The sequence below is a fragment of the Grammomys surdaster genome, unplaced genomic scaffold, assembly GCF_004785775.1.
Source record: "Grammomys surdaster isolate TR1022 unplaced genomic scaffold, NIH_TR_1.0 150, whole genome shotgun sequence".
Lineage (NCBI taxonomy): Eukaryota > Metazoa > Chordata > Mammalia > Rodentia > Muridae > Grammomys > Grammomys surdaster.
The window spans coordinates 9268345-9293587 of NW_021604608.1; the positions used below are offsets into that span (position 1 = coordinate 9268345).

At 38.4% G+C, this 25243-nt stretch overlaps 1 protein-coding gene across 1 annotated transcript in view; it reads left to right on the forward strand.

Annotated features, from left to right (window-relative positions):
• Positions 1–25243, forward strand: part of Stim2 (stromal interaction molecule 2) — a 128742-nt gene that overhangs the window by 69723 nt on the left and 33776 nt on the right. Inside the window, exon 3 of the mRNA XM_028765239.1 lies at positions 10700–10814. Within this exon, the coding sequence (XP_028621072.1) occupies positions 10700–10814 (115 nt within the window). The remainder of the gene's footprint in view (positions 1–10699; positions 10815–25243) is intronic.

Here is a 25243-nt window from a genome sequence, read left to right on the forward strand (position 1 = left end):
AAGCTTATATCAGACCACATCTCCAGAGGTCTCAGACTTCAGTGCATGTCACAGTTACCAGAGGAATTTTTGTAGCACAGATGGCTCGCCCACACTCAGTTTCTTATTCAGTAGGTCTGGTTGAGGTTCTAAGTTCTCTGGTATTGCTGATCCTGCTGGTCTAATAGACATGCCCTGAGACCCACTGCCATAGTTTACCAGATATAGTCTAGACTTCCTAGTTTGTCATTCCTGGTCTTTTAGAGTTAGACACAGTCTGTGTGTCTGTCTAGTCATGATAATTTACTATATAGCTTCCTCCACATACTTTTTACCTTAACCAAGGTGAACTATTAATAGCTTCTAGTATACATCCTTTTTTCCCTTAAGTCCTATTCTGAATAATTTTTTGACAACTTGACATAGCTAAAGCCATCTGAGAGGAAGGGGCAGCCTGGTCCACAGAGCAGGTACCAGGGACAGCCAGGGATACACAGAGAAATCCTGTTTCAAAAGACCGGAAAAGGAAAAGGAAAAGAAAAGGAAGGAAAAGAAAAGCCTCCTTAAGATCAGCTGCATGCAAACCATGCACACACACCACTGCAAAATCTGTGGAAGTCGGAACACAGTTTGCAAGAGTCAGTTCTTTCCTTCCTCCATGTAGGTCTCATGGATTGAACACAGTGCCATCGGATTGGTGACAGTTGTCTTTTCTCACTGAGCTGTCTTGCTGGCTCCACGTTTCTTCAAATCTTGATGACACAGGTCCTTTGTAAAAAATACATTCTTTGGAAATTTCATACATACAGTATTTTAATCTTAGATCACTACCTCCCTCCAAGTCCCCCAGTATCCCTTACATTTTACATACAACTTAGCACAGAGATTTTAGTTAATAGTTTCTGAATTTTGAAAAACAAATGCACCTTTGTATTGATACACAACATAGATTTTAGGTATATAGGCTGGTATTGGAAAATGTGCAGACCTGTGTATCTGCCCTGTGAATTCAAGATATAGAACATTTGACCCTCACATTATTCTTTTGTAGAAGACAACAGTGATACAGTTTTTAGTTATGTAATCTTTATGTCTATTTGGGTAGTAATTTTTCTCTAACCCTGCATTCAGATCTCATTTCCCATACTTTTTGATGTGTTTAAAGCCTGTCAGTGAGTTGAACCTGACCAGAGATGTTAGGGTTGCCTCATCACCAGAGGCCATATCGCCATTAAGATCACAGACTTCATTTGTGTGCACTGTCTTCCCTCTGTGTTGTGAATTCTGTTTGTGTTCATCGTTTCCTCTCTTCCTACCCCAGGACAGCTCTTTAGAACATTTCTTTCCAATTGCTGTAGTTCCACCTTCCTCCGGAAACCTTGCTATCTGTCTTAAATCTGACATTAGTTTGTAAACACACAAAATAAAGACTTTGTTGAGTCAAATTTTCCGTTTGCTCTTTGCCCTTGTCTTCCACCTTTGCCTCCTTTCTTCCTCCTTTGATTATGAGAGTCCCTCCAGGAGGGAGTGTGCGTTATTTCTGTTGTGTTAGGTTTTTGCCTTTGTTACTCAGTAGAGGCCCTTTCATGATGTTTGCTCTGCAGGAGCTAGTTCTCAGCCTTCACTTCCCAGCACCATGCCTAAAATGCCTTCACTTTAACTACAGCATGTTGTTTTTTTTTTCTCTTGTCACCTCTTAGAGATTTTTCCCTGGCTTCAAAATATCTAAAATTAGTTTTCATATGTAGTGTGGTATATTAAGTGTATGGGATGTAGGTGGGCATGCTTGAACTTGCACATGTAGACACACAGGTTGCTATCATGAATCTTCCTCTGCGTGAGAGATACGTATTTAATCATTTGTGCTTATAATTGAAATACTGGGAATTCAAAAGTCACACCCTTGTCCATGAGCTTCTTACACCCACCAGAAGATGTTCCAACCTTGTACTCCAGCTGTCTGAGTTATTATGTCCTTGTCCTCCGCCCCGGGCTCCTCTGTGAGCTCTAACCTTTAGGAGGCAGCTGCCGTCCACTTTTACTCAGATCCCTTTGCCCACTGTAGCACCTGAGAGCACCAAGTCCTCAAGGATGCCTTCCTGCACAGCAGTTGGGTGACCTCTGGGATCCTTTTGCTTAGTTTCACTTTTTTTTTTTTTTTTTTTGAGTTGACTTAGAATTCTCTGAGCAATGTTGCACACATGCTTCTCATTGAACTTTTTCTCCAGTTCACAAATATTTAGGCTTGGATTTTCGGGATAGATTTCAGTTGAGCAACTGGTACAAAAACTATGATAGCCTTAGGATCACCATCAACGTTGGCTTCTTTAGGTACCTGTTGTTGAGTTCTCATAGCCACGGATTGGGGTCCAAGTTTATCTGCTGCCGAGGCAGTAGCTGGCAGCTTTACAGTTTCACTACCTTATCACTGGTATACTCCTCATTCTTGGAGCTGGCTAAGAAAGAGGCTTGGGTCTCCCAAGAACTCAGATCTGGGTGATGGAAGGAAAGAGGCTTTCCCTGAGTGTAGAGCTCAGCCTCAGCTGGACAGCCTAACCAATGAGTATGCTGGCTGTGTCTCCCTCACCCCCACATCCCCATCCTTTTATCCCGTGCTGGATTACAAATGCCTGTTGGACTGCTTGACTTTAGGTGAATGCTGGACATCCCAACTTAAGTCCTTATGCTTACACTACAAGCATTTTATATACTGAGCCATCCCCCTAGCCTCTCCAACTTGATGTGCTAGGAATTTAACCTTCTGTATTGGGAGGCCAGGCACAATCAGTGTCACTTTAGGGCACAAGGATCACTCTCTTCTACATGTATTAATGTAGGTGAGCAAGAGGTCATGAGTAGGCTCTCACTAAGTCCCAGGAGACTGCAGTGGAAAATGTGGTGTTATAGTGGAAGTTCTTGAGCATGTTACGTAGTGTGAGTATTACTCTATGATAAGTTCTAAAAGGTTTAAGATGTTAGTAAAAGGGGACGATGGTTAACCTTTGATTATTGTTACTAAAGTTGCTTTGTAAAAAGATCCTACTAGCTGTATTGCCACAAGTGTATGAATTTGCAGTTTTGTACAAAATGGATAATCACATCTTTTTCTCAACTGCTTTGTTAAAATATCAGTGACTTAGGATAAATTACCCAGATTTCCCTATGTAGTTAACTTGTCCCTTGTCTTTAATCCATTATGAAGATTGATATGCTCCTCTTCCTCTGTCTACAATTGGGTTAAAAACAAAACATTTTTTTGTGTAGTCCAGGACTCCTGTTGTCAAATTTTATTAGTGTTTAGTTTCTGTGATAGTATTTTCTCTGAGTAAGAGTTGTAAATTCACAGCTTTTTTTTCATATGTTATACATGATGCACGCGTGCTTTCTGCATTACACTGTGTCTGTGGAAACACCTGTTGTCCTCTTTATTTCTTTTCTCCGAGAAGTATGCCTGTGTGATCTCTGATTTCTTTTAAGACTTTCTGTTTGTATCTGGTTTTAAGTTGTTGACTTCTGTGGTTCCTGATTCTTGTTCATTTAAGATACTCTATACAACCTTGTATGAAATTTGCTATCACTTTGTTTACTATACCCAGCTATGAATCTCAGTATTTTTCATCCAATATTTTGTGTCTAAAATATTGGCTTGGAATTTTTATTTTTATTTTTTTATTTTTTGGTTTTTCGAGACAGGGTTTCTCTGTGTAGCCCTGGCTGTCCTGGAACTCACTCTGTAGACCAGGCTGGCCTCGAACTCAGAAATCTGCCTGCCTCTGCCTCCCAAGTGCTGGGATTAAAGGCGTGCACCACCACTGCCCGGCGGAGTTTTGTTTTAAACTTTTAAAAACTTTTAATTATATATGCCTCTAGCATGCTTACCTTGTGTCTGAGCCTGTTGAATATGCAGACTGTGGCTTGAAAATATCTATTTTAGATTATGTGCATGTCAGGAGAGGGGGATGTGTACATAAATGGAGGTGTCTTTGTAGAGGCCAAAGGAGAACATCAGATTCTGTAGAGCTGAAGTTACAGGTACTCAGCCCCCCTGGAAGGAGCCCTATCTGTATGTAATCTCTGAGCCACTTCTCCAGCCCCTATCAGACTTATTGTTATTATATTTTAAAGCCCTAATTCTCAGCTATTTCATTTTTTGGTTGATCTTGAATGATTGATTTTTGAATTTTAGCTTTTGTTTTCCTGTATCTTAGCATGGCAATAACCATACTAACCGAGTGCCACACATTTTAAACATTGTCATCTTGGGTACAGCATATTTTGTGATTTATAAATGTTCTCAAGCTTTCTTTTAGAATTGGGCAAAGTTACTTGGTGAAAATTGAGTTGATAGATGATAAGAGACTCATACTTAGTACATTTTAGATAGGTCAGAGTGGAATTCATTTCAGGGTTAATATTTTCTGGTAATGAAGCAAAGCCAGTCATGATCTCACTGGTGAGTTCTGTGTTAGGTTTTCCACTCTGATTGAAATAGGCACAGTGCCCTCTTTGTATGAGCATCAGGGTTGATTTCTCCAGCATTCCTAGATGGATTTCTTTCCTTTCTTTAGTTTATTCATCACATGTATGCATGTGGAAGTCAGTTCAAGGCACACAGAATGCTTTCTAGGTTCCAGACTTAATCTTACACACAGCCCTGTAGTCTCCTGTACCCTTGGTCTCTCCAGACTCCCACTGCATTTCTTTCGTTGAGAGCAATGGCTTGATGCTTCTAGCTTCTTTTTTCTTGTAACATGTTCTATACAGAAATCATTTCTGTAAATTTAGGACAATACTTATTCTCTGAGCTCCCAAATTATTGATTCTGGTCTCTCTAGGATCACTATCCTTTGCTGTTTTGTGTTCATTGTCTTAAAATATTGGTATTCATATAGTTGTCTGGTATTTTAGTTGCTCTGTGTAGGAGGGTGCTAAATCTAGACTCTATAACTTCATCTATACTGGAAATGAACATTCTGGCTTACCAATTTTAACAAGTAGAACATGGAGATTTAAATATGTAACCTCTCCTTAAATAGTCATAAGTTACTTCTGGATAATTTGACATATTATTGATGCTATGCTAATTGGATATGATATTGACTCACATTATTCCAAAGATATTGGTTTACATACATTCTAGGATGGCAAAAAGTCAAGTTAGTAACTCGGTAGTTAAAAAATTTGGAAATCTGGAGCCAAAGCCTGATGGTTGATTTGATGAACTCCTAACGCCAAAGACTTTGGTATATTTCTAGTTGTCATGATATCTATTTATGGTAACCTTAATATAGCAGCACCCCATCCCCTCTACTGTAGAGGACATGTTCCAAGACTTCGCAATGGATGTCTGAAACAGCAGATAATATTGAATCCTATATATAATATATTTTCCTGAACATGCAGAACTATTATAATATTAATTTGTAGATGGGCAGGGTAAGGAATTAATAACTCATAGATTTCATTACTGTCATACAAGTTTTCCCCCCTCAAGGTTAGAATTTTCCTACTTTTTCACTATGGGACACATACTTTGTGACTTCCTTTAGCATATCTGACTTATTGTTATTGTTAGTCTTCTTTTTGGGCTATTGTCAAGTAAAATTAGACTTACTTAACACAAGCAAGTGCCATGGTGATACCAGGTTAGATTTGATTACTGAAATGTCTTCTGGGCAAGCACTACATACAGTGTGGATACTTATACACCTTGGAATATTCACATCCTGGAGAGAAGAGGAACATGACTGTGAGCTTTCATTACAGTACCCAGCCCAGTACACAGTTTAAATGTTATGTATAACTAAAGAAACTATAGGAAGCACAACTTGAGAAAGGGGGACCAACTTGAATGGTAACAGTTTCTTGTTACCATTACATGTGGTAACGTGCTGCAGATACTCTTCAGCTGAGAAACCTACTGTATTAAAATATGTAAGAAACGCACTTAATATTGATAAACTCATCAAGTAGAAACTTCTGACTTAAGTCACTATCATGGGATATCTGTGTTAACATTTTTCTGCCTCTTTCTCTGTTGCTTTATCTTCATAGGGAAGGTTTTTGTTTTTGTCTTTTTGAAATAACAGTTTTAATTAGTCTTCCGTCTATATATTTGGACTACTAATTTCATGTTTTTCTAATGCCATTATATAGTACCACTTTTTAAATTAATGGGCAGAATAAAGAAATAATAGTCAGCTTTGTTAGATATTTTGGATTGTAATTATAATATTGAGGAGGAATCATTGATGTAGATCATACCATCCTGATGATTTCAATGTCAGATTTCTCACTGGTGGTGCATGCCTTTAGTCAGAACACTCAGGAGGAAGAATCAGGCTTTGAGTTTGGGGCCTACAGAGAAAATTCCAGGACAGTCAGGACTATACAGAGATACCCTGTCTTGAACACCATTCAAACAAACAAACAAACAAACAAACATTGTGTTTCTCAAGGGTTTTTTTTTTTTTTTTGTAAATTATCGATTGAATCTTCTGTCTTATCTCTATTGACTGGCTTATGGATCAGTATTATAAACAATGATTAGGGTCTAACCTACCTTTACTAGAGTTGACAGTGATTATGAAGCCTGTTGGGCTGAGCTCTTCTGAGAATGGACTTTGAAGAAGTCATTCTGGTGCATTTATTACAGGTAGGCTGTGGCTTGTCAGGTGGGTTTTGATTTTTGGTAGCTCAGGGAATAAGTGTCATGAATTGATGCCATAGCACCAGGGAGTTAGTTTATGACTAACTGGGTGAAATAAAGTTGTGCTTGTGTTAAAGTATAAACTGCCCAAGTGATTTTCCAGTTTTTGTCAGCATTGAGTTTAAATATCTGAGCTTAGGAACTGAAGACGTGTGCCACAACACACCTGTGGAGCTCATAGGACAACTTAGGAGTTGAATCTCTTTCTACCTTGTGCTCTCTGGGGATTGGACTCACTCAGATCATCAGGCTTGGTGGCTCGTGTTTGTGTGTCATCTTTAAAAGCAAGAATGTGGCTGATGAGGAGGCTTAGCAGGTAAAGGCACTTGCCACTGAGCTTCATGACTTGAGTTCCATTCTGGAACTCGAATGATGGAAGGAGAAACTTCTTCCTGCACTGTCCTGAAATTCCACATCCATGAAAATGCAATTAATAAATTCTATTTACATATTAATAAATATTAATAACAAATTAATAAAAATAAAACACAGTAGGCATGGCAGTGGCTGTTTTTCTGTTGCATGTTCTTTCTGAGATGCTATATGAAGCTATTTTCATGCTACTTTCAAGTTGTTTTTAAGGAACTGGTCTGCTACAGTGACTCACTCACCAGACCTTGGACATTGTATTATTTTGATGACATGTGTGCTTTGGGAAAGTCTCTCTGCTTTCATTGTCAGGGAAGAGACTCTAGTTTTTTTCACATTTTAGTCTCACATGTTTTGTTTTAGAATATCTGAAATGGAACTCCGAAATACCAGGAAGTAGGAGATTGAAGAGAAGGTAAATAACCTGCAAATGTCTGACAGTTAGTGGTACTCAGACTTTGAATGTATGTCAGATTTCAGAGTCTTGAGTGCTTAACTGTGGTGCTAAGTCGTGACTCTTGAGTATTGAGGCTTTATGAGGGTCCAGATTTACATACTGGAAAATAGAATAAAACCTGTGCAGTCAGTCTAGGAAGTCGCTGAGCTCTCGTGCGCCTGTGTTTCCACCTTCTCTCTCACTCTCTGTGTTTCCTCTGCTGCTGTCCTCATTTGTTCTCTGGATGTTTTTCGGCTTCAGCTGTTCCACTTAGCACCTGGTCCATGGCGACTGCTCCTGTTATGGTACTTTTAAATCCAGAGTATTTGTCTCCCTGAAGATCCAGAATCATGGACAAGGAGCATGAACTTTCATGATTTTAATTGTAGTTTTTTTTGTGTGTGTGTGAGGAAAAAATTATATCATTCTTGCATATTTGCAGTTTGTTTTCTTTTAGGTGAGCTATCTGTCTCTGGTCAGGTAGTTGTGTAAGTGGGTGATAGAGTGGGGTAGGGGTGATGGGATATATGCATTGGTCTTTATTAACATAGTAGTTCTTAGGAGAAAGGGCTGGAACGAAATAGAACATCCAAAAATAGTTTTAGTGGTGTGTATTAGTTTTTATTACAGCAGAGTCACAAAAGCAACAGTACAAATGCCTGGTATATATTACAGGTGCAAAAACCAAAATGAGTTTATGACATGACTATCTGCAAAGATCAGTAAACTAATGTATTTTATTTTTAAAATACTACTAGAATAGCTTAGTATAGTCATCTGTGTGACTCTTTGAAAAGCATATTCAATAAGTACTTATTCATAGAGCAGTCCTGAGTAGTCTGTTAGCTTAGGATTTCTTGGAGATGGTTTCTATGTGATCGGACATCTCTATCAAGGAGGTTATTTACTTAGTTGAATTTCAAATTTTGCTTTCAGATTTCTCAACTCATGGATTTTAGTAATTTAAAAGATAGTTATCTTTTGCTTATGTGTTTTTAGTTATTTATGAATTCTCAAAAATTTTCTAGTTGGCCTGTTTTTTTTTTTTTTTTTTTTAATCAAATTAGTAGTTTAGAGAATTCTGAGCCAGGCACATTTGTGTATTTTATAGGATAGAGAAGGGAGTTTAATGGAGCCAGATGTGCCTTTGAGTTTGTTGTTGCAAGTTTTATTATCTTGTGATCATGTTTATTTAAAGCAAAACTATTTTTAGATAGTTCTAAGAAAAGTATAATTTCATCTATTTGGATTTTACCTAGCTTTCTTAAAAATGGTTATTTTATCGTTCGGGTAGTTTCTGGGATACCCCAAACAACTCTAGGGGAGTTGTTACACTTGGTACTAGGGTTATTATTTGGTAACCTATGATATTTTTGAGGAACATTTTATCCTGTGTAGGGGAGCTCCCTACATGGAACGCTCCCTACATGGAAAGCACGCATATGAAGTTTATAAAACAGTAGGCTTCCACATGACTCTCTCAAAGCTTCCTAGTGTTGTTCTCCTCTTCATCCTCTCCTCTGCCTTCCTGCCTTTGCCTGTTTGCACTTAGGCCTTCCTCTCCATTGTTGTCCCCTTTGCCTGCATGTCACCAGTGTTCTGTTACCCACACCCCTCCTGATTTGTTAAGCACACACTTTATATATATCCATCAACTCGTTCTGTAATTTCTCAGATACTAAGTATCACATCTCATCTACATGGAAACTAGCTCATTTCTAAAGCCACAGAACTGTCCTTTTCAGTTATTCGTGCTCATACACACAGTGAAGAGAATTTCCTGGGACATTCTTTTTGATGTGTATCCCATAAATGGAACAGTTGCTATTTGTTCCAGCTGACTGGACTGTTTCCAAAACTGGCTTCCTCTCTGCTCAGTCTATCATCATGCTTTTCAGTCTTGATTTTCTTTTCAGCTCTTGGATCTCTTCCAAGAGGAGCAGTTTCTAAGCATCTCAGGTATAGTGATCCCACATCCCCCCAAGTATTCTACTAGATTCTAAAGATAGCAGCTTGGAAGTGTAGGAAGGGTGAATGGGAATAGCCACACAAGCCCTTTTAACTATACCTTTACAAAAAGAAGTATCGAAGGTTAGAAAAGTAAATGATTTGCTTAATATTACTATAGCTGTTAAGTAGTTTAATGTAGAATTATTCTAGTCAAACCAAAATGTTGTCATATCTGAGATGCTGCTTATTGTTAATATATAAAAATAAAAAGTTTGTTTCTAGAATTGAAGACTCTGGGGACTGTGACTTTCTGCATTTTGGATTTCTGAAACAGTCTATGATCTACTTTTGTAACCAAGGAATAGTCAAGACAGAGTAAAATAACAAAACAAGGAAAAAAAAGAAATGTTGAGTTAGAAAGCACAACGATTTTAAGTATTCTAATTTTTCTCCATATATTTAGAGTAGTTTTATTTGGAGAAAGTTTGAGGAGGTAAATGATTTATAGGCTATATAAAATATAATTTTCTTTTTATTTGTTCAACAGTGGAAAAGAAATAATCAAATCTGTTTAAGTTTTAGCAGAGATTAATTTTGCTGCTTTCTCTCTAAATATTTTAAGGTATGATTAATAAGGGTATGCATAGGTTTATAAAATATGCCAGTTATCACTTTTGTAGCCAGCTTTCCTTTGAGTAATAATTGAGACAGTAGAAAAATACAGAACTATGGTAAAAGTGATTGAGATGGTGTTAGTCTTGGTTGGAAATATCTCATCAGTGATTGTGTGTCAAAATGTAATATTGAGACAGTAGCTGAACTACATGCTTGACTGTAGCTGTTGACTTTGGTTGGTGTCTCAACACTTGTCCATTCTCTTAATCATGGGCATGGTACTTAACCTCCCTCACCTTGGCTTCCCATTTATAAAACAGAACTAATGCTTTCCCTCACAGGATGGTCAACTTCAGACTCTAGCTTTCTGTATCTTGGTGTATGTGTATTCACACACAGTATACATAAATATAGACTAATATCTACTGAGTGATGAACTTTAAATAAAGACTTTCACTGCCTCTGTTTTCATGTTTAGAAGACATTTTGTAAAATGTGTTTAGAATGCATGAGAAAATGGCTTAAAATACCAACAGTGTATTAGCGTCTGGGAAAAAAGTCACCACAAAACTCTCTTGTTCTTAGTTTATCAGGACTAAAGGATTTTACTTATGTTTAACTTAATGTTTTCTCTTTTGTAGTTTATCAGAGAAGATATGAAATATAAAGATGCTACGAATAAGCATAGTCACCTGCACAGAGAAGATAAGCACATAACTGTTGAGGACTTGTGGAAACAGTGGAAAACATCAGAAGGTAAAGCTGTGCAGTGCTCTGGAGCCTTGACTCGTCTGCTTCTGCCCTGCTTGGCACTGGCAGCCCTACTGATAGCATATAATTATAGAGAAGTGCTGGAAGATCATGTTTCTGTGAAGATATTTACATTTTGACAAAAACTTTCATAGAGGCTGGGTGTGGTGGTGCATTCCCAGCACTTGGGAGGCAGGGACAGGTGCATCTCTGTTATTTCAAGGCCAGCCTGGTCTACAGTTTGAGTCCAGGACAGCCAGGGCTATTACACAGAGAAACCCTATCTTAACCGCCCCCCCCCCAAAAAAATCAACAAATATAAATAAAGAAAAATTCTAACTTTCTTAGATGCATTAAGTTACAGGCTATTTTTAGAAAGTTTGCTATCTTATACTAGACTGAATAGGAATGTCTGTTTGAGCTTATTATGTGAGCTTTTGAATGCTATCCTTATAAATGTTTTATCAAGTAAAAAAAGGGAACTGAAATTTTCAGTTGTGAATGTCTAAAGTCTTCAGGAGCCCAGGAATTTTAAGCTTTTCCTGAAGTCCTTTGTGAACCCTGCTAATGCTGTAGTCTTCCTTGTATACCAAGTGTACCTTGTCCAGTTGAAGACATCCAGTTGAAACACCCTATGCATGCTGTTTTTTCCTATGTGTACATGTCTTCAACAAAGTATAATTCATAAGTTAGGCATAGTAAGAGATTGATAAGAATGATAAATGACAAAGTAGAGTAATTATAACAATGAATTTTAAATAAAAGTTCTGTGATGTGTTACTTTTTAACTTTCATTAGGGCAGATATCATATACTGTTTGGATACTCTAGACAATTCATGTTCTTGCCAGAAAAGCACAAGATTTTATTAAACTACTTAGGACACTCATATAACACTCAATGAGTTTTTTATATTTCTGGAATTTTCTATCAATGTTTTTCTCACTGAAATGGACTGTTAGCTGAAACCACAAAAATTGACACTATAGTTGAAAGACTCCTGAATTTGCAGGATAAAATTTAGTAATTTTTGTTTTATTTCTTTTCTGTTTCTAAATTATCTATTTATTTTGTGGACAATAATTTTGTACAGCACAAAAAAACTTATGACCCAAAGCCTCAGCTCAGACACTGATGCTAGGGACTTACTAGAATTTAAGCAGTTTCCAAAGTTCATTCATTTTATTTCACTTTTCAGTATCAGTTAACCAAACTATCCTTTGTCTAGTATTTCTGTTTTACAAATTGCAAACAGTTGTTATGGGATATATTTTTTCCTAAAACTTTGAATAACAAAACTAAGGAACTGAACAGACTTTTATAAAAATATAAATAAATAAATTACTAGTTTACTAGATTATCAGTAGTAACACCTGGAAGTGGCAACATACAAAGGTGGGCATGTAACTGTGAAGAACTAACTGCCTGAGGACCCTCTAGAGGAAGGGGTGTCTCACTCAGATGGAGACTGCCAGCACAGATTCTGCATGGCCAATTGTCACATTTGGAATTTTTTTTCTTGGAGAAAAGTCTTTTTAAGGGGAAAAAAAGAGGTTTCAAAAGATGCCTCTATCTTTTCTTATTTGTTTTGAACTAATTAATTCAAATGCCTCTATTAAAAATGCCTCTGTCATTTCTTATTTATTTTACTTATGTCGATTGTTGTAGACTTGGTTTTACAAAAGGACAACCTTCCATAGCCTTTCTGTAGAGATCTACAGTGTTTCTGAGTAAACTCCTAGAATGAAGTGTGCCAAAGGAGTGTTGTTCCCCATCACAATTGTGTCCTGTGTCATCTGTTCTTTACCTAGTAGTTTAGTTACAATATAATTCTAAAGTGTTCAGCACCCTAAAGTGGCTCACAGAAAAAGAAAAAGAAAAAAAAAAGCAAACAGAAATCTTCACAAAGCACTTTAAGCCATGCTTCAGTGATGGTCACCTCTTTTATCTTTTGGCCTATCTCCTTCACTTCCATCCAAATTAGAATGGCCTCTTCCTGTTTCATAGTGTGCAGGTCCTTTTGGCTGGCTCTTTAAAGTCTTTACTGAAGGCTAGTCCATTGGAGCCTACTTCCTTTTCTGCTCCTGGTTTTTCCAACTCATGATCCTTCATGTTGTGTTCCCACGCCACTTACTGCGTCCAAGATATTATAGGATGGCTCTTTACATCTGCTTCTTACACGGTAGAGCTGAGAAAGAAGAGTCTAGTTTATTAGTGAATCTTCACATGAGAGGGCTCTGTCCTCAAAGTCTTCTTGCTTCTCATTTAGTGACTGTTTTCTGAGCAGATCTTTTATAATCCATGAGAATATTTCTAGCTGTTACCTTATAGAGTAAGGCTTTCCCAAGGTAAACAGCCCCTTCTTTTTCTCTTCAGCTTTCACACCTGTCCTTATCTATTTTATATTGCAACAGAGCAATGATTTGATGTTAAGTCCAAATTGCTTGGCCGACTTTTCTAACCTGAGTTTCTTTCCTGAGAGCTTGGCCTCCCACTTCTCTTACTTAGGGTTAAAGGCCTGAGAGAAATGGTGGCCAAATTCCTGCTAGTATAGGTGCCCAGAGGGAAGGAGAAAGGAAAAGCTGTGTGGACGATTCAGGCAATTAAACCTCAATTAAAAGTTTACACAGATGGGTTGAGTCTTTCAACTCACAGTTATTAAAGGGCCAGCCACGTCAGGCTGGGAATGGCCATGAGAGCATCGCTGGGCCTGCAGAGTTCTGCTTTGTCTCTGGTATCTTCTTTCTCTTAAGATTCCTGCTAGATAGCCAGCAGTCTTTTGAAAAGTTTTGAAAACTACTAAAAGTAGGTATTAGAATGAATGTAAAAATACTAAATTCAACATTAATGGGTTGAATATGTAAAATAAAAATGTGTGTGTGGCAGATACACATGCACATTCATTTTTCTGCCTGTCAGTTTTTAGGTATCCAATGGCTAGATCACTGGTACTTTTCAGCTCATACTCAAAAAATGAGTGATGGATGTCTGAAAGTACAACACTTGTTGAAAACACCATGTTCTGTATCGATTTCATCAAATCTTTAGGCCGTAATGTATACATTTCTGAAAAACTCTTGCTTTGCAAAATTATGAACTTAAAATGACCGTTTGTGGGGCAAGTGGAATGTTCTACCAGACAGAAGAAACGGTGAGGCTATAAGCTCAGACCCTATATCTCAGAATTGAGAACAGTGGGAGCGGGGCCAACACCCTGCCTAACTCTACCTGCTCTGGAACACCTTGGGGAAGAGTTCTCTCTCCCAAAGCATTTGTCATTGGACCTTGGACCAGCCTGGCAGGCTAGGCTCTTGTTCCTGCTGCTCCTGCCCTTGCCACTGCCCACTGATGCCCCTGCTGGTGACATTGATGCTGCCATGGTAGTGGGAAAGACCTGGGACCCCAGCTTCCTGCCCCATGAGGGCTTTCCTTCTAAGAGCTGTAATATGTTGGCCATTTCTGGCTGGGCCAGAGACCCATGGAACCTATCTATCTTCATCATGGTTCCGCTGAGGAAGACAGCAGTTAATGGAAAACAAAAGCAGGTGGAATACATGACTGAAAATCTATGCAGCCTCGTAACCTGATCAGTAGCAGTGCTGGACTCATAAAAAGAAACTTGATATAACTAACCACTAAATGCTACCCTGGCTATAGGAATGTATACTACAAGTAGTAAGTGGATGCATCTTAGTGAACCTGACTGCTGTGTGAGGTTGGGTTGAGGTTGCCTTAAATGAAAGAGGAAAGCAAAGCTGGAAGATGAGCTCTGAGAGAGGCATGTGCATGGCATCTGTGGCCAAGTGAGCTGAGAGGAAGAAGGGGAGGGCTCACAGTTTCATGTGTTGCTGGGGGTGTATATATATTTCCTATATTTTGCTGCTATATAGTATTAAATGTTAAGTTGTTTGAAAGTACTATAATATATTGACACAGTCTCTAATTACCAGTTGTATATAAGATAATTCATGTTACATGGGCTATTCTATATTTTGTGCCACACAGGCAAAGCACTGGGTCCTGGAGATTAATGTTGAGGTAGACATAGGCGCAGGCTATACCCAGCAAAGTACTGAGTAGAAGAGAGAAAGTGAGACGAACATAATGATGTATGAGATGATGTGTACACAGTGCAGGGAAGGCTGGAGTGTGGAGCTGGCTCACAGGAAAGAGAGATTAGCTCATGACTAGGATTATTTACAAAAGGTGGTTTTAGAATAGTCCATGAAGATTGACCAGTAGATCTTAGAAAGGAAGGTAGATTATGTGAGAAGAGTTGTTGGGGGTGGATAGGATCAAGATACATTGTGAACACATATGAAATTGTCAAAGAATTAAAAAAATCCCAAAAACAGAAAAGCTAAAACTAAAGGGGAAATTATAAATTATAACATGAATTAAACTTTAATACTTGCTGAAATTGGAAGTAGACAAGCGTGCTTCTGAAAGTCTATGGCCCTCCAAGTTGCTCACAGGGCTATAGAGATGGCTCGGTGGTTATGTGTGCTAGCTGCCCTTCCAGAGGATACAGATTTGATTCCCAGTGCCGACATGGCAGTTCACGACCATCTGATAGTCCAGTTGTAGGGGATCCAATACCTGCTATTCCCTGCAGCTTCTCCAGATACACATTTGATGCATGGACGTTCCCGCAGCAGAACACCTGTTTGTAGTGGCTCGCTTATAGAATGTGATGTTGTATAATGTGAATGAAATGTTTTTTTTTATTAGATATTTTATTTACATTTCATATGTTATCCCCTTACCCCATCCCCCACCCACCCAGGAACCCCCCATCCCCTTACCCCTCCTCCTTCTTCTCCGTGGATGTAACCCCCACCTACCCCCCACTCCCACTTCCCCACCCTCAAAATTCCCACCCCCTGGGGCGTCCAGCCTTCATGAGGTCAAGGATCTCATCTTCCACCTGTGCCCAGCAGGGCCCTCCACTCTTACATATTCAGCTGAAGCCCTGGATCCCTCCATAAGTGCTCCCAGGCTGGTGGTTAGGACCCTGGGAGCTGTGGTTGGTTGGTATTGTTGCTCTCCTCATGGTGCCACAAACCCTTTCAGCTCCTTCAGTCCTCACTCTAACTCCTCCATGGAGAACCTCATGATCAGTTCAATGGCTAGTTGTGAGCATCTGCCTCTGAATATGTCAGACTCTTGAAGGCCTCTGAGGAGACATCCATATCAGGCTCTTATCAGCATCCACTTCCTGACTTCCACATCAGCATCTACCTTTGGTGACTGCACATGGGATGGATACTCAGGTGGAGTGGTCTTGAAACGGCCCCTCCTTCAGTTTCTGTCCCTCACTTTGTCTCCATATTTGCTCCCTTGAGTATTTTGTTGCTCCTTCTAAGAAGAACTGAATCACCCCCACTTGGTCTTCCTTTTTTATGAGCTTCATGTGTCCTGTGAGTTGCATCTTGGGCATTTCAAGGTTCTGGGCTAATATCCAATAATCAGTGAGTGAATACCATGTGTGTTCTTTTGTGATTGGCTTACTTCACTCAGGATGATAATTTCTAGTTCCATCCATTTACCTAGGAACCTCTCGAATTCATTGTTTTTAATAGCTGAGTAATACTCCATTGTGTAAATATACATTTTTTGAATCCATTCCTCAGTTGAAGGACATCTGGGTTCTTTCCAGCTCCTGGCTATTATAAATAAGGGTGCTATGAACATAGTTGAGCATATGTCCTTATTATATGTTCGAGCATCTTCTGGGTATATGCCTAGGAGTGGTATAGCTGGATCCTCAGGTAATGCTATGTCCAATTTTCTGAGGAACCGCCAGACTGATTTCCAAAGTGGTTGCACCATCTTGCAGTCCCACCAACAATGGAGGAATGTTCCTCTTTCTCCACACCCTCGCCAGCATCTACTATCACCTGAGTTCTTAATCTTAGCCATTCTGACTGGTGTGAGATGGAATCTCAGAGTTGTTTTGATTTGCATTTCCCTGATGACTAAGGACACTGAACATTTCTTTAGGTGCTTCTTGGCCATTCGAGTTTCTTCCGTTGAAAATTCTTTGTTAAGCTCTATACCCCATTTTTTAATAGGGTAATTTGGTTGTCTGGAGTCTACTTTCTTGAGTTCTTTGTATATATTGGATATTAGCCCTCTATCAGATGTAGGATTGGTAAAGATCTTTTCCCAATTTTTTGGTTGTCGTTTTGTCCTATTGACAGTGTCCTTTGCCTTACAGAAACTTTGCAATTTTATGAAGTCCCATTTGTCAATTCTTGATCTTAGAGCATATGCCATTGGTGTTCTGTTCAGGAAGTTTTCCCCTGTGCCCAAGTATTCGAGGGTCTTCCCCACCTTCTCTTCTATTAGTTTCAGTGTATCTGGTTTTATGTGGAGGTCCTTTATCCACTTAGACTTGAGCTTTGTACAAGAGGATAAGAATGGTGGGTTCTTAGCAAGTGCTATCTCTATAGTACTTCTGTAGAAACTAAAACATTCAGCCATGCTTAAGGATTTTTAGATTAATTGAGTAGATATGTAAAAATTTAGAAAAGTTTTACTTAAAGCAATGTAAAAAACCCTTAATTCAGAGATTGGAGAGATTTGGGCATTTAATAATCGCTATTCTCTAGTATAAATAAGAAAAAGTATCGTGGGTCTTTTCTTTCCATTTATGACAGCATTTGTTTTGTAAATATTGCATTAAAATAAAAAATTCCTGGCCATGGGGCTTGAATTCCTAAAAGTAAGGCGCACTGTAACTTGTTACTCCTCATACATCCCTTTTATGCCAAGGTTTGTCTTTTGGGTGTGTTAGTGTGGGTGGATTTCTAAATATTGATCAAAGTCAGTGGCCGTTTTGAGTGTGCACTGTTGGGTTTTACATAAAGACTGAGTTGGAAAACATAGATGGACTGAGAACATCCTGTTTGCCATTATTGTCAGAGCTACTCAAAACATAAAACTTGGAGACCTAGTAGCATTTTTGTAGTATCCAGCAACAGAATACTTTGTCTATTTACAGTAAGCATGGAAGCCACTAGCTGGATCCAAGGAAGTGTCAAACTTTTTCTCTGAGGAGTTTTAACAGCATTTTTTTCATATACACAGATGAAAAGCTAAATAGCAACATAAGAATTCTTGGCTATATACTATCTAAATGATGGTATTATAGGAGTTTAATAATATGGACAAAAGTATTCAAGGGAATTAATATTATGGAAGGAATTTTATTGTTTTTAGAAATAAGAAAGTTGGTTATACCAGAGCTCCCAGGGTCTAAACCAGCAGCCTGGGAGCACATAGGGAGGGAACCATTGCTCCAGCTGTATATGTAGGGGAGGTTGGCCTTGTCGGGCACAGGTGGGGGAGGAGGTCCTTGGTCCTGTGAAGGCTGGATGGCCCAGTGTGGGGGAATTCGAGGGTGGGAGAGGGTGGCTGGGTGGGGTCACAGCCTCATAGAAGCAGGAGGAGGGGAGATGGGATGGGGGTTTCTGGGCTGGGGGTGGGGAGAATGGGGAAAGAGGATAACATCTGAAATGTAACTAAAATATTCAATAAAAAAAGAAAAAAAAGAGAGTTGGTTATATACAGTTTAACACATTTACATGAGTAAATGAGTCTTTTTAATTGGCTCATTTAAGTGTTACAGTCTTTGCATAAGCACAGTTTATAAGCCAGGCGTGTAATTCCTTTTAGTGTTATGTGATAGATCACTGACTATTTGTTTCTGTGGTTTAGTTCTGTGATAAGTAAGGGTGAATACTGTCAACTACATCTAGAAGGTTGTTGATAATCAGAGGAAAAGTGCTTGGAGCAATACTGAGCTCCAAACACATGCTCAGTAGCTATCTGTTCTTGTTCCTGTTTCTGAGAGGTAGATGTGACAAGGTTCTGCTCTTACACCTGAGCCAGTGAGCCTGGAAGTTACCACCTAAAGAAAGCTGTTAGTTTGTGTGTGGTCTCAGTAGCAAAGAAAGGTATTCTTGGAGGATGGCGCTATAGTTATGAGCAGCAGTATTTATAGTTTATGTAGGATACGGCAGTTCAGGTAGCATATTTGTCATCACTGCTAAATATTAGACATTACTAAGTCCTCTATGAATGGCTTAGAATGGACTTTGTAAAGAGTTTGAAGATTTATTCACCGTACACTAGCAAGAAGATTATTACCTTTGTTTGGATAAAATGTGAATTTGGGTGGAAAATGGAATATCATGGATTCTAGAAATGTTTTACAGGAGGACTTGGAAACTTTGCCCTTGTGCTTAGAGAATATTCAGAGGGGTTTGCTTGTATGTTTTTGCTTGTTTGCCTGCTTGCTTATTTCTTATGATTAAACATATTGGACTGGTTCATGCAATAAGAGTCTTTCGTAAGAGCTTATTGGGAGTGTGGCCTTGTCTGAGACTAAGTTGAAGAATGCCGTTTTGTTCTTGACCTACCCATGATCTGTTAGTGGAGAAAGATCTGCTAACAGCTACTTAAGTGGTGTTCTACAACCAGCTGCCGAGAGTGTATAAAAGGAACTGGGGGATAGATAGGTAGGAAGAGGCGTGCCAGCAGAGGTTAAGTAAGGCGAGGAGGATTGCATTCCACAACATTTACCTTGTCACCCTTCACTGGAAAGTATTCTGCTGGATTAATAGTTCTGAGGATAGTAATAGTAATAATTAATACAGCACATTTAAAGAAAGACAGTTCTTAATAAGCTGCTTAACTAATACTGCTCACCAGATCAAGTTTTAGTATTTTTAATCCTGTATGCAATGCTGTTGGTTTTAGAAGCTGTTGTCAGTAAAAACCATCAATATAAGCTTGGGGTTTCATTGTGCCGGAAAGCCCCTTACACAAGGAAGGCCTGTTCCTCCAGCTGGAGTCTAGTTTCAGAATTAACAGACACCATCATTTGTGTGTACAACTAACAAAAGATATTCAAGCATTAGCATTCATAGCTGCTTCTCTGTAAAGGAAGGCGATGCAAAGATATTGCTGTCAACCATCATTCAGGGGGATCAGTGTGGATTTTACAAGAAAAGTAGTACATCTATTTCCTAATCAGTTTCACACCAGGTAAACACTTGGTATATGCTGGATACAGTGATCCATAAATCAGAAGGCTGGGTAAGAGGATAACAAGTTCCAGGTTTGGATTGTGACCTGAGAGTTTATCTTAAAAAGAAAACAAAGACAGAAAAACAAACAGCAGAAAACGGTATATATACTTCATGTTAAATGTATCCTTTATCCTTTTATAGTCATAACTTTTTATCGTAATGTCCTGAATTCAGAGCATTCTCAATGAGCAGTTTCTGATATTTGCTTATCTAGATAAGATGTTGTTATATAGTTTAGGTTGACACTGGATTTTCAGTTCACCTTCCTGAGGCTCAAGCCCTGGGATTCAGGTATGTGCCACCATGCCCAGCTTATTCTGTCTTGGTCACAATCCTTTGTTAGCACTTTACTTCCTGTGTTTCCTTCACCCCAGAACCAAACATCAGGCCTGTTTGGTTTCGTTTTATTTCCTGTTTCTCATGATGTGCTTTCTTTTACTTTGTAGCACTGGGGTTTGGGAGATTTGGAGTTGCAGCATATGCTGACTTGTCAGACTAATTCCCTTTTTGACTTGTAGAATATACACAACTTTGATCCAGTTGTAGTCTTCTAGTCGTCAGGGAGACTCCTCCTTTCAGAGGGTACAGAGCAACTACCTGTTAATCTCTCTCTGTACTCTGGACAAGTGATCATTTTTAACCTCATGAAACATAAAAGTAAATTTGTTTTGAGGCCCATTTTTCTTATCTAATGGGTCTCCCAGTATAAAATGTATTGCATAAAGACTTCTGTGGTGAAGATATGCTATTTTAAGATTGTTGGTGACTTGTCCTTACTCTAGTCCTGAATGCTTGAGTGAGCCCAATTTCTCTGTGTTCATAAACTTGAAGGATGCCCCAGACTTGGAAAACAGTGTCAGTACCCTTTGCAGAAGGTAAAAGTGAGGACTTCCCACTTGAACTATTGGTGGTGGTGGGTTAGCTACAGATGACAGCTTTCTAGCATCATATTTTTGTTTGCTTCCTTTCTACCACTTCCCAGCAGTTGGTGACCAGTTACATATGGATGCGTGCAGAATAATTTTGCCTTATCAATTCTAGGCTTGGGAAGGGGCTAAGTAAGAGGAACTGTGAATATCATTCTGATGTTCGAATATGTGCTATTGACAGAAATTCACTGTATTAAGTTCTATTTTACATGGCACAAATATTGCCACTTTTAAATAAGACAATTAAGAATAATAGTGCTCTCCTCTCCAAAGGTAGTCTACTAAAGAAAGCATTACTTGACTCTTCCCTCATTCAGCTGATTGCTAGCATTTTAAATCAACTATAATAAACATGATATAAATTGGAAATGTAAAGTTTAAAGATATTAGCTGAGTTTTTTAGTTTATGTGTAGTCACATTGGCTCATGTCTAAAAATTTTTATCTTTCTATTATTCTGAAATGCATTTATAAAGACATAATTTAGAAGAAATGCTAGATAAAATAAGGTAAATCTCTTTCTCTCTGACACACACACACACACACACACACACACACACACACACACACAGGTTATCTAGCCTTTTCATTTATTTCCCATCTTAGAGGTCAAGTTTTATTTAAGTAATCATTCTTTTCTCATTGTTTCATCATGACTTTTTCAATGTTGAAAATAATGGACCATTAGATACTTTACCAAGTTCTTTTTCAATTAGATATTTACTATGACTATTAGTTTCATTTGACATTAAGAATCTAGATTAGTCTGACCAAATAAAAAGTTCCTTCATCGAAAGGAATAGAAAGGAGTTTAGGTTTTTCTTCCACCATCAACTCCTTTTCATTTTATGTAGTAAGTTTTTTAAGAGCATAAAACAAATGTTTTCTCATTGCTTTTAAGTGCTCAACATAATAGACTTATCACTTAACAACAACGTGTAGTAGTTAAAAGTCAGGGACTGAGCAAGCCTGCTGACTTGTCTTCAATCACAGCTACACAAATGGCTGGAGGATCACACATTCAAGGCCTGTCTGGGCTACAGAATAAGTTCATTTTCCTAAGACCCTATCTTAAATGAGAAGTAAAATGCAGCTGGATATGTAGCCAAGTAGTAAGGCACCTGGCATCATGGGAGAACCATTGTGTATGTGTGTGCGGAGTGTGGCATAGGAATTGAAAGCTCATTGAAAGAAAGGGAATGAGAGACCACCTTGGGAAATACCGACAGGAATACTTGGGGATCGAGATCTGATAAGGAAATGAGTAGTAGCCTACAGAGGGACACAAGACAAATCAGAAAGGGATGATGGGCTGGAAAGATGGCTTAGCCCTTAAAGGATAAGGCTTATAATCTGAAGGGTGGAGAGAATAATGCCGTTGATATTTAGAGAGGGGAATGTCTTCAGGAAGTGGGTAGATGGCTGTGTAAATCTGCAGGATAGAATTCATATTGCAAAGTCCTTGTTAAGTAAGAGTCTTTGTGAAAGATAGCTGCCCTTTTGGTCTTAAAAATAAGCATGAAAATACCTGACCATGGGTTTTATGTGGATCATGTAAGACCTGTGACTAGTTATGTTTTGCTTACTTACACGTAGCTGTTGTTAAGGATCTGGTGTATATTTTGCATATGTTCTTAACTCTGCTTCATTTTGATTTTCTGGCTCAGTGATATCATTGATCTTTTATTCTCTTTATATGGCATGAATCTTTGTAAAAAATTCTTTTTGCCTTTGGCACAACTGTCCTATAGTGGGACATAGAGAGAGACAAAAAAGTGGTCAGTATTATAGTTAGATGTAGAGAAATATGATATAAAAAAATCTAACCCCAAAACTTAAATTTGTCAAGAAGCAAATCGTTAACCTTCAAGAAATTAATTTAAGTCTTGATAGGGTAAGTGGACACACATATGTTTGTGCATGCAAACACACAAAGGAGGATTCAGTAAATTGTTTATTCACATTTTAAAAAGAAGACAGTTTTGACAATAAGCCCAACATGGATGATTCTTGATAGTCCAATGCCTAGTTAAATAAATTTGACTAACAATACAAATATTATATAATTATATAATTTGCAGATATGAGATACTTACAGAGTAATCAAGAATCACAATGCTAGAAGAATTGGTAGAAGTGCAAGGGGGAATTGCTGTATAAATGATACATACTGATTGCAGTTCCACAGGATAGAAAGTATTCTGGAAATAGATTATGTGATAGAAGCACAAAAATATAAATGGACTTAACTCCACTAGTTAACGACATACTTGTAAAAAAAAGGCAAAGATAGAATTTACTGGCCTGGCAGTGGTGGCGCACGCCTTTAATCCCAGCACTTGGGAGGCAGAGACAGGCGGATTTCTGAGTTCAAGGCCAGTCTGGTCTACAGAGTGAGTTCCAGGACAGCCAGAAACCCTGTCTTGAAAAACCAAAAAAAAAACAAAAAGAAAAAAAAATTTACTATGTTATATGTACTCTCTCATAATAAAAACCCATGAAAGAGAGTGAGATAAGGAGGAACAGTGCTTAGCAGCCTGCTTAAGAGATAGTCCATATGAAATAGAATGATAATGCAGGTGGGTAGTGTGAATAAGCAAAGAGTTTACTTGGGAACAAGTAGATATGATCGTACTTAAAAGAAACAAGGGAAGTGCTTGGCAATTACAAGAAATTTTACAGCATCTAGTGCCTTTTGAATAGCCATGTATGAGAGGTTGTCTTCCTATGTCTTCATATTTAACAGCAGCATCTATTTCTTTCAGGAATAATTGTATTAATGAGTTGATAAGATTCGAGTTTGATAAAAATGAATTTAAGCTCAGATAGGCAAGGAACCTACGGGAATACAGTTTTCCATCGGAGCGCAGAGGATGATAGTGACTTTAGACCTGCTCACCATTTTTGAATCCATCTTGAATTCATTGCTCATGGAGAATTAGAACAACAATTCTTAAGCAATGACTTTAACTTTTTGGAAGGGATTGAAGGTAGGAGGGAAAGGAGGAGTGGAGGGTAGAGAGGAGAGGCCCAAAAAATTCTTTATCATATAAATTGGCTTATGCGTTTGTTTAGTTTCTTTCTATGTTTACCAACACCAAGTATTTTGTGGCAGCATTTGATACTAGTGCTGCTCTCGCTCTCCCACAGTTAACTAATCACAGGGTTCTGTGTGTTGTACTGACTGCATTCCCACTGATCCAGAGTCTCTGGCCTTAGCAAAGGTAAGCATATCACACTTGCAGTGTGAGACAGTTGAAGACTCGTCGTCTGCTTTGGTAGTTGTCTAAATTATTCTAGTTTGTTTTCAGTGAGCATGCTTAGTTGCATGAATCTGACCATGATATTAGATTGCATTCTCTATTAGAAATGAAATTGGAAACTTTGAAAGCGGTCTAGATTCTTTGAATAATTTTTATAATTGGCCCCCAAATTTAATCTCTCTAGCATCTAATAAAACTGCACCATGTTAAATGCTGGAGGCTTATTTTATCACAAAACTAAATGCTAATTACTGTGCATAACTGATATTCACTGTGCTTATTTGATTGACATGAAATTGCAGAATATTATATTTCACCCCTCCCTCCCTCCCCCCTCCCCCCCCTCCCTCCCTCCCTCCCTCCCTCCCTCCCTCCCTCCCAATCTGAACACTTTATTTTAGTAAGCCTGCCTCTCCTCTCCCCCTCCCAGTTGCCCCTTCTCCTGTTCCTTTCTTCCTTTTTCTCCTTTTCTTTTTCCTCTTTTTACACATGGAAACTCAAAATGACCTCAACTAATGAGTGCTTTTTCTTAAGGAAGCTTGATTTTCAACAATTCCCTTGATTGGAAGGGACAAAAGTCATAATTACTTCATTCAGTCAGTTATAAATAATTTATTTAGTTCTTTCTGTGAGACATGCGTTATTCCAGACATTAGAGATAGAATATTCTGTACAGTAGATATCCTACTCTCATAGAATCAACAAATTCAGGGAGAAAATGAATGTTTGAATTTCCACATGTGAATAGATATATTCACAATCTCATAACTACTAGTACAGTTGGATTATGTGATTAAACTATGACAGAGTAACAAGATAGGCAGTGATTAGGGAAGACACTGGCTATTTAAATAATATAGTTCAGGACGAACTAAAGTAAGAGTAATATTTGGTTGTAGACCTGTTTGCTGATAGTGAGCCCAGGGTAGATACCGTGAAGTATATTCTGGGAGGCTTAGTGGTTGTATACTTTAAGGTCCCCAAGACTGGCATGGTTTCACATATTCAAGGGACTTGTGTAGCTAGGATATAATAAAGGATGGCATATGCGAGATACACATCTCCAGATTCCCTTTTAGACTTTTTTTTAGGACCAAATACAGGTCTAGGATTTGTTATAAATACATTTTAAGTATATTTTAATAAT